This window comes from Rhinatrema bivittatum, chromosome 8 (genome assembly GCF_901001135.1).
Source record: "Rhinatrema bivittatum chromosome 8, aRhiBiv1.1, whole genome shotgun sequence".
NCBI lineage: Eukaryota > Metazoa > Chordata > Amphibia > Gymnophiona > Rhinatrematidae > Rhinatrema > Rhinatrema bivittatum.
In genome coordinates, this window is record NC_042622.1 from 217,427,743 (window position 1) to 217,446,158 (window position 18,416).

General features: G+C 51.1%; 1 protein-coding gene across 1 annotated transcript in view; it reads right to left on the reverse strand.

Annotated features, from left to right (window-relative positions):
• APC2 (APC regulator of WNT signaling pathway 2) overlaps nucleotides 1-18,160 on the reverse strand; it is a 46,827-nt gene extending 28,667 nt beyond the window's left edge. The window contains 6 exon segments of the mRNA XM_029614072.1: nucleotides 1,481-1,555; nucleotides 2,311-2,424; nucleotides 4,148-4,256; nucleotides 5,787-5,985; nucleotides 16,593-16,695; nucleotides 18,020-18,160. Of these exon segments, the coding sequence (XP_029469932.1) occupies nucleotides 1,481-1,555; nucleotides 2,311-2,424; nucleotides 4,148-4,256; nucleotides 5,787-5,985; nucleotides 16,593-16,695; nucleotides 18,020-18,160 (741 nt within the window).
• Nucleotides 18,161-18,416: the final 256 nt, after the last annotated feature.

Consider the following 18,416-nt stretch of genomic DNA (forward strand, 5'->3'; position numbering starts at 1 on the left):
ATGTTGCAGTCCCGGGCCGTGCCCTGGTCCCTCCAGCTACCTCGGGGACAGTCCGGGCCGCTGCGGCGTCTTTGCGGCCTGTACAGGCCTGCCTGGCTCCGGCCCGCAGCGCTCCCTCCTCGAGGGAGATGCCACCAATGCTCCATGGCTAGCTCCCCCCCCCTAGATGCGCTTGCACAGGGGCTCTACATGTAAAGCGGCCAGCGTGGGAAGGAATAGCGCAGCCTGGGGTGACGTCAGACGCTCTCAGGGTATTTAAACCCTGCATCTAGATCTACTCCTTGCCTTGCAACGAGGTTCTCTCTGCTCCCAGAGGTTGCTAGTTGCTGTCCTTCATCCTCTGGCTTCTGACTTCGGCTCGTCCACTGGCCTCCGACTCTTCTCTTCCTCCGGTATCTGGTTGTGCACCGTCCAGGGGTCTTGCCTATGTCCAAGCGGCTCGGGTCCTCACGGGCTCCTCCCGGGGAGGCCGCGGGCTTCCAGTGGTGAAGTTCCGGTTGGCCTCCTGGCTTCAGCTTCTCCTCTCTTCAATACTCTGGAACTCCTCTTCAGCTTCTCCTCTCTTCAATACTCTGGAACTCCTCTTCAGACACCGGCCCACAGGAGACCGCACGTAAGTCCAAGAGGCCCGGATCCTCACGGGCTCCTCCTGGGAGGACCTCGGGCTTTCAGTGGAGAAGATCCCTCTGGTCTCCTGCCCTTTGCTGCCTCCCGTCTTTGACATCCACTGTGGGCCTTCCCACGGTGCATCATCATCTGTCCCAGCCGGCTCAAGGGTCCACGAATCCAACACTGCTCTCATTCACTCACATCCCTGTAGCACGCAAATTATGTGCCCCCCCCCCTCAGGTATAAAAGAGTCACGCTGTGTCCTACTCTCATTCACTCACATCCCTGTAGCACGCAGATTATTTATCGTCATCGGTGTTCATAACCGGCAGACCGTGTGGTCGCGTTAGGAAGGAGGCGCTAAGGTCACGCTAGCGACCCTAGTGCCTCCTTGCTAGCTCAACCCCCTAATCTGTTTATTGCATGGCGCCCCCCTTGCGGGTGCCATGTGTACGCTAAGAACATTTTATTGCATTGGCCCCAAAGTAAGTGTCTCGCACAGCAGGATGGCTGCCCATAGGCATTACTGAGGTTCTTACTTAGTGGTGCAGTGAACAGTAAAGTTTCCTTTGTATCTTTGCCTGGATATTCAGCGGAACTTAAGCCAGGTAAAGTTACCAAGGTAATTTTAGGACAGGTATTTTTCTGCTTAGATTTTCCCTGCTAACATACCCAGATGAGGCAGATCTTATGTAACAATCACTCTGAGCTGTGCTCACACATACCCACACTTCTGCCGCACAGGTTTTTCCCTCTCTCGGTAGAACAGTTAGTCCGAGTCCTGGTCGCACACAAGCTGTGGACACATGGCTGCCCCCATTAGAACAGGTGTGAACTCTAAATGCAAAAAAAACCCCCAAACTCTGCGCACCTGTGCTTGCCCGTGCTGCACCTTCTGAACATCCACCAGCTCTGACTCGATCTGTTCCAGCCTGGATGCCCGGATCTGCAAGGATTTAAAGAACGAGACCTAAAGTTCACGGCTGCCCGTGGGAGACTGTTTGTGTTGCTGTAATTGACACAATGCCATTGGCTCTCTGAGCTTTTGGGCAACCAGGCCACGTAGTGGGCACTTCGGCCTCCAGAGGGATGCATTGTTTTCCGCTTAGAAATGTGTATGAGGAGCAGGGGCTTGCATACATTCTCTGACCCATTCACTAAGGATGGTTCTTCCTCCTAGAAAGAGGGGGGATTCCAGGAATGAAGATGCATGCGGTGTCAGGATCCCACAAAAGTGCCGCTGCGAGGCCTGGCAGGAAAAGTAGTCCCAGGTATGAGTGATGGCTCAGAGCTCATGCCTGACACGTTCGTGCAAGCTGCACAAGCACAAAGGCGTGGCCTTAGGTAATGGGAGCAGAAAAATTGTCGCCTCCCATCAGGGATAAGAAAGAAAGGCTTGGGACTGCTCATCAGGAGAAGGCATACTTGGCTGCCCTGACGAGCTGATGCAGATAAGGTGCAACAAATGACTTATTGGCCAGTAAGATGCATGGTCTGCAGGCCAACCATAAGCACAAGGGCTTTGCCAAGTCAGAACTCTGGCCCCCTGTCAGGAGGACAATCTGTGTGCCAGACTGCGCACCCAATAAATCCGCTCCACAAACACCGCGAACGCTCATCTCCTGCCTTTCTACCCTGGAGCTGAGCCCAGTACCAAACGCTGAATCCCCTCTGAGGGGGAGACGTGAAGTTCTCCAGTACCTGGGCCCTCTGCACCATCTCATCTGTCGTCCCAAACCTCTCCTCCAACAGAGACCGGATGTGCTGAGCCTCAAATTCCAGCTGCTGCTGGATCAAATCCATCTGCAGAGAGAACTGAGTCCGGAAAATGAAAGTGAGAAAAATATGTAAAGAAGAGATTGTTAGAGAGCCGTTTCAGGAACATGCACTCAGTATTCCCTAATGCAGACACACACATAGTAACATTGTGATGATGGCAGAAAAAGACCGTCCGGTCCATCCAGTCTGCCCAGCAAATTTCCCATGGTGGCGACTGGTGCTCCGTGCAGGTCACCCCCAAACCCTATGTCAATTAACGATCAACCAATCAACTGTCAAACCTATAACAAAATTACTGCTAGCAACATTTTTACTGGGTGAGCAGCCTTCTTGATAATTCAGACAATGCTGCTGTTTTTAACTTGCTTTGTTTTTGGACTTGGCTATAGAAGCCGTCCTGTGCTTTTCCCCTAAGGTCTGTGAATCAGTTCCCCAGGGCCCAGCATTGGATGGTCGTCTGCTGCCTTACTCAATCAATGATGCTATCAATCAAATCTCAGTAATATCATAATCATTTCCTTAGCTGATGGATTCTGAGATCACAAACAGCCAGGCCGATACAGAACCGTGCACTCGGCCGAGCGCACCTTTTAGCCCCCGTCTGGCCTCGCGCTTTAGACGCGCTATTATTACCCCTTATACTGTAAGGGGTAATAATAGCGCGTGGGAAAAGCGCGACCAACCCTCCCGAAACTAATAGCGCTCATCACATGCAAATGCATGATGATGAGCCTATTAGTTATTTCCCCGTAATACTGAAAGTAAACTGTGCGGCCAAGCTGCACAATTTACTCTCAGAAATACCTTAGAAAGCACCGGGAAAGTGTACAGAAAAGCAGAAAAGACTGCTTTTCTGTACACCCTCCGATGTAATATCATAGCGATATTAAGTCGGAGGCCCCAAAAATTAAAAAATCCCAGAAATCCTCCCCCCCCCCCCAAAAAAAAAAATCTGCCCGCCGGTCGGCGGGTTCAAAAACAGATGCTTAATTTTGCCGGCGTCCGTTTTCCAAACCCGTGGTTGTCGGCGGGTTTGACAACTGACGCCGGTAAAATTGAGCGTCGGTTGTCGGACCCGCTGACAGCCGCCACGTCCGCTAATAAGGAGGCGCTAGGGACGCGCTATTGTCCCTAGCGCCTCCTTATTAGCGCGACACCTAATTTAACGAGAGAATCGCATGCCCGGGAGAGGTGCCTGGGCGCGTGTCGGGAGAGCAGGCGCTCAACTCAGAGCGCCGGCTCTCCCACATGTTTTACTGAATCGGCCTGAGTGAAATCTTTATCATCTGGAGAATAGGTTTTGGAATACTGTTTGCTGTTCATATGCACATCCCATCCTCTGGACCTCATGTGTGTATCCCACCTGCTAGCATCCTTGAGCACACCCCAGCCTCTGGTGCCTGTGTGCACATCCCACCCACTGGCGTCCATGTGCACATCCCACCTGCTGGTGCCTGTGAACACATCCCACCCACTGGCGTCCATGTGCACATCCCACCTGCTGGTGGCTGTGAACACATCCCACCCACTGGCGTCCATGTGCACATCCCACCTGCTGGTGCCTGTGAACACATCCCACCCACTGGCGTCCATGTGCACATCCCATCCTCTAGCATCCATGTGCACATCCTTCAGATTGGTGTGTGTGTGTGTGTGTGTGTGTGTGTTCTGACAAAATGCAGGGAGAACAGGAGGAAAATTCTTTAGTGTTACATGGCTGACTTTAGGCTTCAAGATCCTTACACTACACTCTACTCACGGTTTCTACATGGGGAAGCGCCTCCCGACGCTTGGACAGGATTTGCAGCTGGGTGTAGTACCATAGTTTTGCTTTTTCCTCCTTGTCAATTTCACTCAGAAGGAAGCACCTAAACAAGGAAATAAAGAAAGATTTTGGATCACACCTGCACTACTTCATGGGCAAGAAGGATCGGACCTCTTCTTTGGGATCCTTCCGGCTACTTGTGACCTGGATGAGCCTCTGTCGGAGACAGGATGCTGGGCTCAATGAACCACTGATCTGATCCAGTATGGCATTTCTTATGTACAGGCTGTGAGGCTGCCCAGAGCTCCACCCGCCCAAATTCCTGTGGTGCTTAGCATTTGTCTGTAATACTTTGTGCACCTACCAGCAGACATGCAGCACTGAACAGAGAAAACGAGGTCAGAAAACTGACCAACTGGCCCATCCAGTCTGCCCAGCGATTCCCGGCTGCACTGTTAGGGATACATCTCCGTACAGAAGCTTGGCCACTTGTAGGATATCACACCTTACTCAAGTCGGTTTATTCTTTGCTCCCTCTACTCGTCTGGGTAGATGAGCTTACGAGATCCCATACTTAATCCAGCAGCCAACTCCCTGCCCCTACCCCTCATGCTTCATCACCAAGCCATTCAGTGATCCAAACAGCTACCAAAACCAGGGAGGCTGCTGCCTAAACACCCCATGGCCCTGCTGGACAGCATCCAGCCACCACCAACTTGCTGGCATTGGCTCACCTGGTTTCTGGGAGTTGCAGCCTGCAGGTAAGGACCCTTAGGCCCATGTGGACAATGCCACAGACCCTCAGCCGATCTTTCCCTCACTTCTTTACAATGAGGGACCTCTTGTTATAGAGCAAGCTTTCTTTTGCGAAAGGTTTGTTTCTTGTGCCTAGCTGATGCATGTGTATTTGCCACCTATGTCATATTGTGACAGAAGACAAACGACCACCGTTTGGATGTTTGTATTCACTCTGAGGGCAATTTTCAGACTACGCACAGAAGTGTAAAGCCTGCGGGGATACCTTTCACCCGCAGACCTCATGTCAGACTTCAAAGAGAAAAAAATGTCACCTTTCAAAACTGAGCCGGAAAAATTATGTGCATGCTTTTTAAAATAAAAAAGCAGGCGGCTAAGTGCCAACCCCACCCAGACGCCACCCTCTGGGACACCTACTCTATGTGCAGATAAAAGGGCGCGCGGAGCAGCAATTCTCAGAGACCCTATTCCTGCGGGTAAAGCACAGTTTAACCTGCTGAAATGCCTTTGAAAATTGCCGTCTCTCTACGTACGAACAGCACAGTCGCTTTCTAACCATAGCTAGAGAAAGAAATGCGGGTCACTCTCGAGGGACTCGGGCCCACCGTGGAACCTTGCAGTGTCATTAATTACACTGCAGGACGGAAGACTGACCCCCTGCCTTATAGGAAGATGGAATCTGGCATCTCAGCTAGACACTTATTAGCAGGTAGCTACAGCACAGGGAGGTGATGCAACAACCCCAGGGTCACAGCATCAGTCAACGACAGCTGCTTCTGAAATTAACAAGATCTGAGGTCTATACTCTTTAATGCTGGTGCACTTATCTGGGTTTGTTTGGGGGTTTTTTTTGTTGTTGTTGAGAAGTATTTTGTACCTTTCCTTGTCCAGCTCATCCAGATGTTTTAAGGTTGATCTGCTCAGGTCTCTTAGGCTGCCTTTCCTCTGGAGAGTGGCAGAGTGCTCCGGGCTTCCCTCTGCTGGCCAGCCTGGCCTAGCGGGCACTTCGGAAGTCTGGTCCAGGGCAGGGGTAGGAAACTTCAAGTCATACAGACTTGTGATGTCCATCTGAAGAGCTGAGAGAAGCAGAAACAAAGCTGTACTTAAAAATAATTTAAAAAATATATATATATACCCCCCCCAAAAAAAAGCAAGATCTCTCTACGATTCTGCAAGGCAGGTGGCTTTTTTTTTTTGTTTTTGTTTGGAGGGGGATTGGGCCTGGTCCCTACTGGGGCTGCAGTACTATGTGGTGGACTTTCAAAAACCTGCAGAGTTGATGAGAGAACGGGGTAGATGTATCCAGTTATCTTTAAATGACTCTTCAGCCACGCTTACCTGGCTAACTGTGCGGCAGAAGATGCAGCTAAATCTGACCAATCCAGCTGTGAGTGGGCAAATTTAAGCCTGCTCTCTGCACAGGTGGGGATGCCCAGCTAAATTGCACTAATCGGCTAAATTCAAAAGCCCACTCCAGGAACACTATTACCTCAGCCCCATTTTTACTCAGTAAAATGTGTTTATCTGGGTGATTTTAACTGCACAGATTTAACCAGTCAAATGGGAGCCAGGTAAATCTTTTGAATATCAACATATATGAGCTTTAATTGACAACAACCCAGGTATTTTCCATTTCTATTAATCCATAATGTCAGATATATGTACTTATATTGTAGTGTGTGTATCTCTCTCTCTCTCTCTCTCTCTCTCTCTCTCTCTATATATATATATATATATATGTATAGGTACCATATTTTGCTGGCAGTCTGAAATAAAACAATTTATGGGGAAAAAATTGACTCAACACATGTATTATTTATACCTGAACTCTCGTGGGGAGCTCAGGGGTGAATAAAATGATTCCAGGGCCTCAGCTTTTGGACATATAGCTAGATCTTTGCTTACAAAATCATGGAATGGGCCCCAACCCTTGGCATGAGAGGACACTTTCTCCCTACCAGAGTGGATAAGATTCTCTGTTGCATCCCACGTATAGGCTGCAGTCTATGAAACCAACTCTCAGGGGGGAGACAGAAATCAGCAGCCAGTAATGAGTGAGCAAGAAACAGACACAGAGAAATGATGGCAGAAAAGGACCAAAATGGTCCATCCAGTCTGCCCAGCAAGCATCTCCTCTTCCTTTAAAGGGGCCGCAGTGGGAAATCAACCCACGGCCCTGGATGATGACGTCACTGGGTCCCAGTATATAAGACCGGGCCCAGCCACAGTTAGTTGCCTTTGCAACAGGTCTCCAAGCTGGTCATGTACTTTGATGCCTCCTCTGGTGATTCCTTCGTATTCCTGGTTCCTGTCTCGTCTGTGTTCCTGATCCTGGTCCTGATATCCTTCCTTGTTCCTGTGCCCTGTGTTATTCTACTTGTTCTACGGATTGACTTCTGGACTTGACCTCTGCTTTGCCCGACCACTCTACTGACCATCTCCTGGACCTGACCTCTGCTTTGCCTGTCCACGCTACTGATCATCTCCTGGACTTGACCTCTGCTTTGCCCGACCATGCTACTGATCTTCTCCTGGACTCGACCTCTGCTTTGCCCGACCACGCTACTGATCATCTCCTGGACCCGACCTCTGCTTTGCCTGTCCACGCTACTGATCTTCTTCTGGACCCGACCTCTGCTTTGCCTGTCCACGCTACTGATCTTCTCCTGGACCCCACCTCTACTTTGCCCGACCACGCTACTGATCATCTCCTGGACCTGACCTCTGCTTTGCCTGACCATGCTACTGATCTTCTCCTGGACCCAACCTCTGCTTTGTCTGACCAAGCTACTGATCATCTCCTGGATCCAACCTCTGCTTTGCCTGTCTACGTCATTGATTATCTCCCAGACCTGACCACTGTCTTGCCTTACCATTCTACCTTGCCTGCCACCTGCCCTGACTCCAGCCTGTACAATGACGCTTCTGCTATACTTATTCTGGACTTGGCCTCTCAGGCTTCGGCCTGTTCTTACTCGGGCATCCCCTGTCTGCCTCTCATTCCATTTGGCGCCCGGGTCTCTAGGACTCTGCCTCGTCCAGATCAGACCTTCTACACTTACCGCTTCTGGTCCCTGGATGACCTCCTCCTCATTCACAAGAATGATGGAGGCCCACCTATCTCCAGCCGGCTCCGGTACCCAAAGGCTCAACCTGCAGGGTACCCGGGTCTCTAGGACTCTGCCCGGGTCTCTGCCCGGGTCTCTAGGACTCTGCCTCGTCCAGATCAGACCTTCTACACTTACCGCTTCTGGTCCCTGGATGACCTCCTCCTCATTCACAAGAATGATGGAGGCCCACCTATCTCCAGCCGGCTCCGGTACCCAAAGGCTCAACCTGCAGGGAACAAGGGCTGGTGTTGGCGAAGCGCCAACCGGCCTCTGTCAGTCAGCCAGCTCCACCTACTGATAGTGGGGACCCGTAGGGTCTGCCCTGCAGGTAGCGTCAACCCCACCTCGGCTCAAGGGTCCACCTCCTACGCAACAGGTTGCAAAGGCCATGGACTCGGCGGAGCCATATGCCCTCCAGGCCATCCCTGGCCTGGCCTCTAAAGTGCAAGAACAGCAGCGGTTTCTCAAGGCATTGGCCACCTCCATCGAGAGTCTCCATGCCCCGCTTGATGCCCAATCTGGTCATTCAGTTCCAGTACCAGCTTCGGCCAACCAACAGCGGTCTCCCTCCTCTTCCAGGGCTTTGCTGGCCCTACCAGCTCCACCTCATTTCAATGGTAATTCCAAGCTCTACAGAGGGTTTATCAACCAATGCTATGTGCAATTTGCTCTGCAGCCATCCATCTTCCAAGATGAACTCACGAAGGTTACCTTCATTCTGTCTCGATTGGAGGGTAAGGCGTAGGCATGGGCTTCGCCCCTGTGGGAGCAATTGGACTTGCTCCTACAAGAACTATCTCGCTTTGTGACTGTCTTCCGTTGGACTTTTGATGATCCTGGACAGCAGGCTGTGGCAAGCACCAATATTCTTCATTTGCGGCAAGGTCAACGGACCCTGTTTGATTATACCATAGAATTTCGGATTCTGGCTACAGAGCTTTCCTGGCAAGAAGATTGCCTCCGAGCCATCTACCTGAATGGACTTTCTCCTCAGCTCAAAGATGAACTGGCAGCCCATGAGCTCCCATCCTCCCTTGAGGACCTCAAAAACCTGACAGGCTGCATTGACCATTGCCTCCAAGAATGCCATCGGGAGGCTCGAACACCCAGGAGGTCCACCTTGGAGCACTCCCGCTCACCACCTACCATGAGTCCCACCTCTGGCAGGACCTCCTCTCTGGCTAAAGTGGAAGAGCCCATGCAGTTGGGCCATGGGCGTTTGTCCCCAGAAGAGCGCCTCCAGCGGAGGCAATCGGGCCTATGTTTATACTGTGGAGCTTCAGGCCACCGTCTCCAGTCTTCTCCAGTCCGTCCAGGAAACTTCCGGGCCTAAGTTCAGTAGGGGTTCTGAACTTGGGCACTACTTCTCCGGCCCCTTAGTTGTCTCTTGCAGTTACATTAACCTGGGACTCCCGGGCCTTCCCTGTCCTTGCTCTGATTGATTCCGGAGCAGGGGGAAATTTTATTCTCAAGGACTTAGTTCAGATCCTAGGTATTGCTACCCGCTCCCTGGAAACTTCTTTATGTATTGCATCTATTTATGGTGAGCTGCTACCCAGCCGGATCTCTTTGCTAACCGAGCCAGTTCACCTTCTTACTGGCGCTTTCCATGTTGAAGAGGTGGAATTCCACATCCTGGGACTACCCTGGCTCCACCGTCATTCCCCCCAATTTGATTGGGGATCCCTCCAGCTCGTTGAATGGAGCCCTGCCTGTCACCAGTTTCTCTAGTGACCACTTCCTCCGGCATTCCAGCTTCCTACGCAGACTTTGAGGATGTCTTCTCAAAACAGAAGGCAGATATCCTTCCGCCTCTCTGTAGGTTCAATTGTCCAATCGAACTTTTGTCTGGTACCACTCCTCCTCGAGGCCGGACTTACCCATTGCCACAACCCGAGACCCATGCCATGATGGAGTATATTTGAGAGAACCTGGCTAAAGGGTTCATTCAACCTTCAACTTCTCCCGCCGGAGCAGGATTTTTCTTCATCACGAAGGACAGATCCTTAAGGCCTTGTATTGACTATCACAGCTTAAATGCCATAACTCGTAAAGACAAGTATCCTCGGCCTCTGATCTCCGAATTGTTCGATTGTCTCCAAGGGGTTTCCATCTTTACTAAATTAGATTTACGTGGAGCCTACAACCTGGTCCGCATATGCCCTGAAGACATCTGGAAAACGGCCTTTAATACCAGGGACGGGCATTACGAATATCTGGTAATGCTCTTCGGCCTTTGTAATGCCCCTGCTGTATTTCAGCGAATGATCAACGAGATCTTCAGAGACCTCCTGTATGTTAAAGTTGTTGCATACCTAGATGATATTCTTGTCTTTTCTAAGGACCTAGCTACTCACCATGCAGATGTTCATACGGTCCTCCAATGTCTTCGTGAGAACCATCTTTTTGCTAAACGGGACGTGCCTTTTTGAGCAATCTAGTCTGCCCTTCCTAGGGTACATTATTTCACAACTAGCGTTTTCCATGGACCCAGAGAAACTTAGAGGAATCCAAAATTGGTCCCAACCAGTGGGTCTCTGAGCTCTACAACGATTCCTAGGGTTCACGAATTACTACCGCCATTTCATCACCAATTATTCTACTCTGGCGGCTCCCCTCACAGCTATGACCTGCAAGGGCCGTGACACTCGGAACTGGTCCCAAGAGGCCCTCACTGCTTTTCAATGTCTTAAAAAGGCCTTCCTTGCTGGACTCTGTCTACGTCACCCAGACCCTAACCGCCCCTTTCTGGTCGAGGTGGACGCCTCTGCTATTGGGGCTGGGGCGGTCTTGAGCCAACATTCGACATCTGGGACCCTGACTCCATGTTCCTTTTTCTCCCGCAAGTTCTCCCCCGCAGAACAGAATTACAGTATCAGAGATTGGGAGCTACTTGCAATTAAGCTTGCCTTAGAGAAATGGCGCCCTTGGTTAGAGGGCGCTCAGCACAAGTTTACAATTTTCACGGATCATAAAAACCTCGAACACCTGAGTCATGCCCAGTGTCTCAACGCTCGTCAGGCCCACTGGGCCTTGTTTTTCTCCAGGTTTAATTTCAAACTCTGGTATCGCCCAGCTGAGAAAAACCTCTAGGCGGATGCCCTGTCTCACCTCTTTGAACTCGAAGATGTTCCTGAAGAGCCTAGTCACATCATCGATCCCGCATGTATCTGCTTATCCGCAACTTTCCCGGTCCCAGCAGGGAAAACAGTTGTGCCTTGCCATCTTTGTGAGAGTCCTCCGATGGGCGCATGATTCTAAATTTGCCGGTCATCCAGGATGGGCATGAACTCTTGCTCTACTCCAGCGATTCTTCTGGTGGCCTACCATGGCCACTGATGCCAGAGCATATGTTGACTCCTGCAATACCTGTACCCAGCAGAAGCCCCCAGTTGGTCGGCCCTGGGGCTTTCTCCAGCCATCTCCTGCTCCGGAGGAGCTGTGGACACATCTTTCCATGGATTTCATTGTGGATCTGCTGCCGTCTAAAGGAATCACTGTTATATAGGTCATCATCAACAGGTTTTCTAAAATGGCCCATTTTGTTCCACTGCCTGGCCTACCCTCTGCTCCAGAATTGGCGCGCCTCTTTTTCCTTCATGTATTTCGGTTGCACAGCCTACCCAAGGACATAGTCTTGGACAGAGGCCCCCAGTTCGTAGCCCGCTATTGGTGCATTCTATGCTGCAAGTTTGGCCTTAACATCAGCCTTACCACAACTTACCATCCACAGGCCAACGGTCAAGCCGAACATATGAACCATTCCCTAAAAGCCTTTCTATGCGCCTATATAAATGATTGGCAGGACAACTGGGCAGCACTTCCCCCCTAGGCGGAGTTTTCCCACAACTCCCAGATCGCCTCTACCACAGGAGTATCGACATTCACCATCGTCTATAGTAGGCAGCCAAGGCCTCCATTACCTATTCCGCTGGCGATGCCCTCGCCAGCCACGCAGACCACTGCTGATGCCCTTAAAACCCTTTGGAATCAGACAAATCTTCGTCTGCGTCAAGCAGCGGCCTGGGCTAAGAAGTCCACTGATACCCATCGACGCTCTGCTCCTGAATTCCTTCCTGGTCAAAAAGCCTGGTTAAGTACGCGATACATCCGGCTCAAAGTACCATCCCGAAGATTTGCACCTAGATACATTGGACCTTTCCCAGTCACCCTTCTTATCGGACCTGTTACCAGCTCCGGTTGCCTCTGACCCTGGGTATCCACAACACATTCTACGTGTCACTATTGAAGCCGGTGATTCTTTCCTGGCCTTCTCGTAAGGTACCTGAACCATCTCACTTGGTTGCTGATACTACTTACAAGGTCCATGAAGTTCTGGATGTCCACCATAGGGGCCATCAGTGGGAATACTTCCTCTCTTGGGAGGGTTACGGCCCAGAAGAAAATTCTTGGGAGCCAGCTCATAACATCTTGGATAAAGGCCTCCTCCTACAATTTCACCGTGCCCATTCGGGCAAACCCAGACCTCCAAGAGGGGGGCATAAGGGGGGGGTACTGTTGCGTGTGCCAGCTGCGGCAGGCCCGTGGCCAGCCTCTTACTCTTATTCGCCTGTTCCAGCGTCTGGCTCCACTTCCCTTGCAGCCATGGGCCGCCATCCTCGACCTCGGGCCACCCCCGATGTTCCTGGCTCCTCAACGGATGCCCGTGCTCCGCGGCGGGCCTCCCCACATGGTCCGCGGGGAGATGCCGCCATCCTGCACCACGCCCTTCTCTAGGCGCGCATGCGCGCATCTCCTCTTCCTTTAAAGGGGCTGCGGCAGGAAACCAACCTGCGGTCCCAGATGATGACGTCACTGGGTCCCGGTATATAAGGCCGGGCCCAGCCACAGTTAGTTGCCTTTACAACAGGTCTCCACACTGGTCGTATACTTCGTTGCCTCCTCTGGTGATTCCTTCATGTACCTGGTTCCTGTCTCATCCATGTTCCTGATCCTGGTCCTGATATCCTTCCTTGTTCCTGTGTCCTGCGTTACTCTACTTGTTCTGCAGATTGACTTCTGGACTCAACCTCTGCTTTGCCCGACCACGCTACTGACCATCTCCTGGACCCGACCTCTGCTTTGCCCGACCACGCTACTGATCTTTTCCTGGACCCAACCTCTGCTTTGCCCGACCACACTACTGATCTTTTCCTGGACCCGACCTCTGCTTTGCCCGACCACGCTATTGATCTTCTTCTGGACCCGACATCTGCTTTGTCTGACCACACTACTGATCATCTCCTGGACCCGACCTCTGCTTTGCCTGACTACATCATTATCTCCTGGACCTGACCACTGCCTTGCCTTATCATTCTACCTTGCCTGCCGCCTGCCCTGACTCTAGCCTGTTCAATGACGCCTCTGCTATATCTATTCTGGACTTGGCCTTTCAGGCTTTGGCCTGTTCTTACTCGGGTTCCCCCTGTTTGCCTCTCTTTCCATTTGGCGCCCAGGTCTCTGGGACTCTGCCTCGTCCAGTTTAGACCTTCTACTCCTACCGCTGCTGGTCCCTGGCTGACCTCCTCCTTGTTCATAAGAAGACCTCGGATGGAAGCCCACCTATCTGCAGCCGGCTCCGGTACCCGGTACCCAAGGGCTCAACCTGCGGGTAACGAGGGCTGGTATTGGTGAAGCTCCAGCCGGCCTCCGTCAGTCAGCCAGCTCTGCCTACCGATGGTGGGGACCCGTAGGGCCTGCCCTGTGGGTAGCATCAACCCCACCTCGGCTCAAGGGTCCACCTCCACCGCAACATCCACTCTGCTGCAGATCTTAGTATCATCCACAAAGAGACAAACTTTACCTTCTATCCCTTCCACAATGTCGCTCACAAAGATATTGAACAGACCTGGTCCCAATACCAATCCCTGTGGCACTCCACAGATGTGCAGGTTTGGAGACGGGCGACTAGGAGACCTAAAAGCACCACGAGAGGACCTTGTGGAAGATTAACATCTGCGATCTCATCAATCTGTTTGGTCATTTCCTCTTGTGAATGAAGCACCTTCTGGGAAATCCCACCAAGCGTGTAAATGCCGCTCTCCCATACCCTTCTGCCCATCTTCACTAAAGCTATCTGGAGTGGAAAAGGAGTTTATAGCCCTTTTCCTGGGATATCGCCCTGAAAAGCTCGTCCTTAACCATCCGTGAACAAATACTGGCCCATTCCAGAGCTCCCAAGGTCCAGTTTCAAAGCCATTTAGGAAGTTAACTCACAAATTATCTGTCTAAATGGAAACTTTTCAAATATTTGGCCATTTATCCAGCTAAATTATAGTTAGGTAATAAAAAAGAAGCATTCTGGAGGGGTTCCGGGCTGTGACTAACTTATCCAGCTAACTTAGATGATTTTCAGTCGTAACCAGATAAATTAGATGGATAACTTTAGATCCGCTACAGAGCAGGTCTAAAGTTATCCGGCCTTGTGTGCCTGGATTACTTCCTTCTTCAAAATAAATTGAAAAAAAAGGGGAGGGCCTGCGGTCCAATTTCCTCTTTCTCACTCCCCAAATTTCACAGAAGTTCTCTCAGGTCTTGCACCCCTCACACTTCACATCTCCTCCTAAATAGTGAAAATGTCCCAGGGTCCGATGCTGCCCCCGACTCTTTCTTCCCTGTTTCTATAAACATTAAAATCTTGTGCTGCCGCTTGACCCTTCCCCAAGCCTAAAATTTGGCATGACAGCCCCCCCTTACCCCCGCGGACCCTTCCCCCATCCCCCTGAAACCAAAAAATCTTTGCTGGGAGTGGAGTCTGAACTTACCCGCTCCTGGTGAGCCAGTGCAGCTTCTGTCAGTGAGCTACACTGGAAGTGTAAACTGCACACAGTTCCTTCCCGTGCTGGAAGAGTAAACTGCACACAGTTCCTTCCCGTGCTGGAAATGTAAACTGCACACAGTTCCTTCCCGTGCTGGAAGTGTAAACTGCACACAGTTCCTAAGTGTAAACCTTGTTTAGTTTACGCTTTCAGCATAGCTCCATGACAGAAGCTGCATTGGAGCCGGGAGCAAGTAAGTTTGGACCCCGCTCCCAACAAGGATTTTTTGTTTTGGGGGGATAGGAGGAGGGTCCACACCACATGTTAGGACTGGGGGGGAGGGAGGGGGAGGTTCCAGTGGCAGTGCAAAATTTTAAGGAAAGGAGGTAGGGGAGGGCCGGCATTGGGCTCTGGGACATTTTCACGATTTAGGAAGGGATGTGAAGTGGGGGTGGGAAGGTGAAAATCAGGTTGCAGACCGCATTACTTCTTTTTTTTTTTTTTTTTTAAACATCACTATTTAGCCAGATATCTTCTGAAGATATCTGGTTAAGTAGGATATGATAGAGGTCTTTAAGATCATGAGAGGTCTTGAATGAGTAGATGTGACTCGGTTATTTACACTTTCGAATAATAGAAGGACTAGGGGGCATTCCATGAAGTTAACAAGAAGCACATTTAAAACTAATTGGAGAAAGTTCTTTTTCACTCAACGCACAATTAAACTCTGGAATTTGTTGCCAGGGGATGTGGTTAGTGCAGTTAGTGTAGCTGGGTTTAAAAAAGGTTTGGATAAGTTCTTGGAGGAGAAGTCCATTAACTGCTATTAATCAAGTTGACTCAGGGAATGGCCTCTGCTATTACTGGCATGGGATCTTCTTAGTGTTTGGGTAATTGCCAGGTTCTTGTGGCCTGGTTTTGGCCACTGTTGGAAACAGGATGCTGGACTGGATGGACCCTTGGTCTGACCCAGCATGACATGTTCTTATGTTCTTAAGTTAGCTGGCCACACAATGCCGGATAACTAAACAATCTAACTGGCTATATTCAAATAGCCGGTTAGGATTTTTAGTTATCTGGGTACATGTAGCCAGATAACTTTAGACTGGTATATGCAGCGGGACGTTTATCCCACTGAATATACGGGACAAGTTATATGGCTAACTTTAGACGGATAACTTCTCCACTAACTGGTTCACTGAATATTGGCCTGTCTGTTTTTCCTGACACAAATGTAACAGAGTGAATAGCAGCAGATAAAGACCAATTGGCCCTTCCAGTCTGCCCGGTTAATATTTCGCTTGTTCATTGTTTAATTTTTAGTGCGTACTATTTACAGCGTGCACTAAAAGATGCCAGCAAGCTTCCCTACCCCGCCGACTAAACCCGCTGCTAACCTTTAAAAAAATGCCCCAGCCCTTTCCAGCTCTCATATGGACCTCCCAGCCTGTAACCCCACAGTCGTGGGGCGAGGGGGGGGGGGGGCAGGTGCATTTCCATCCCCTGTCAGTACCTGACTTCAAAATGGAGCAATGGTGGGGGGCAGGGGACTGGGGATCCCTCTTTGGGAATCTGTTGAGGGATAAGAGGTACAAAGGGGGGGTTGGTTTTTTTGTAAAATTTTGCAGCAGATTTAATTGGTGGGGGGGGGGGGGAAGGCTGGTGCTGGCTGTGGTACTGCAAACAAAAAAAAAAAAAAGAAGAAACAAACACAGAACTGGAAGCCGTGCAGAGCGTCAGAAATCTTTGAATGGTTGGAGCTGGGAGAATCCGTCCCGTACTGGAGGTCCGAGACCGAGGTCCGAATGTTCTCACCTTTCAGCTGCTCAAGGAACTCTGTCTGGCCAGAGGAGGCCATGACCTCGGCGTCCCCCCCAGTCTCCTGCTCCAATTTACCCTGCAGATGCTTCAGAACCTCCTAGAAAGAGAGAGAATTAGTGAGAAGCAGAAACGCATGCGGCGCTGTGCCTGGCAATGAGAGAGAGAGAGAGAGAGCTGGAGCAGGCCTGGATTTATCGACCGCTGCTGGGGCGGCAGAAATCCGGGGGGGGGGCGCATGCAGATCAAACGGCTTTGCCGACTCCAGTTTCATCTGTTCTGCTGCTCCCTGCAGCCTTGTGGAAGAAGAGAAAAAAAACGGCTGCCCCCAGTGTCCTCCCCCCATGCGGCCTGCTGGGATTAAATAAGAGTCATTGCCACCCTCTCTCCTCCAAATCATCAGTGCAGAAATGATCAATCGGGGACCCCTCTGATGACAAAACTGAAGGGATGAGGGGGGGGTTTCTCCCTGGGGGCAGAGGAGGTGCGCTGGGCACATGCGGCAATCTAGGGAATCCCGCACAGCGCGGTCGGTTTGAGTTCCTGTGCTTTCCGGATTGGATGGGAACCATGCGGGCTCCAGTTGGGTGACCTGCACGGGCGCAGCCTAATAGCTCGGGCCCCTCCCCATTATGCTCAGCACTGCTCCCCAACACAGCAGCCCCCACCCCACCCCACCCCCCACCCCCAACTCATAGACAAGCCGCCCACTGCTCCATCCTTGAGGCGGCCCCTGGGGACTGAAGAGTGGCCCTAGCTACCGCCAACTCCCAGGTCCAAGCTGCAGGGCTGAGCAGCCACTCCTCTCTCCCTGTGGCCTGCAGGGGAGAAGAGCGGCTGACCGGCCTCCCCTCCTGGTGTTAGGGCAAAAGGTGCATCAGGAACAGGGCTGAAGAGAAAATAAAATCGAGGGTTGGGGGGTGGGGGGGGGGAGAAGGGATGGGGAGAGAATAGAATTGGAGGTAGGGGAGAGAGAATGGAATCTGAGCGTGCAGGGACTGGATAGGAGGTTGGGGGTGGGGGGGGAGGAGAATGAAGCTGGAGATCTGTGGAGGATATAAGAAGTCGGATCCAAGGTGAAGGGAAAGGGAAAGAATGGAATCTGAGGTGTCAGTGAGATATAAAGGATTGGTTTGGGTGTCCTGGTGGGTAAGAGAATGGAACTGGAGGTAGGTGGGGGTGGGGTGGGAGGAGATTGGAATCTGAGCTGTTTAGAAGTGGGGTCAGAGGTTGGAGGTAAGAGAATGGATTTGGTGGTAGGTGGGATGATGGGGGGGGGGGGAGAATGGAATCTGAGATCTGCTGGATATGGGGGTGTTAAGCAATCAGATCCGATGGGGAGTGGGGCGGTGCAGCACCGACAGTGCCCACAGGTACCAAAAGCCGAGATCTGTGGCTGAAGCAGAGAGCTCGCAGCTTCTAACCTTCATATCAGAGGTCTCATTTTCCAGCTTTGAGAGATGGTTGGAGTTGCCCTCTAGTTCCCGGCGGAGATGAGAGTTTTCCTTCTTAAGAGCCTCCACCTGCCTCACGAGCTGCTCATAGGATGCAACAGAGCCTGACATCCTCAGCTCCTGCAAACGGGAAAAGACGCACCACATGTGTCCTGGGCAGATCTGCAGAGATACAGGATCTTTGGCACAGCAAAACAGCGGGGAAAAAAATAATCCAAATCTAGAACTTCAATTCTGCATTTTACCAATTATTTTAAATGTATAGTTACTTTACAATAAGCATTTTATCCATATTCCCTGTTTCTGTTTCTCATTCGGTGTCTTACGTGGTTCCTGATCTAAGACAATATCCCTAAGGCCACATACA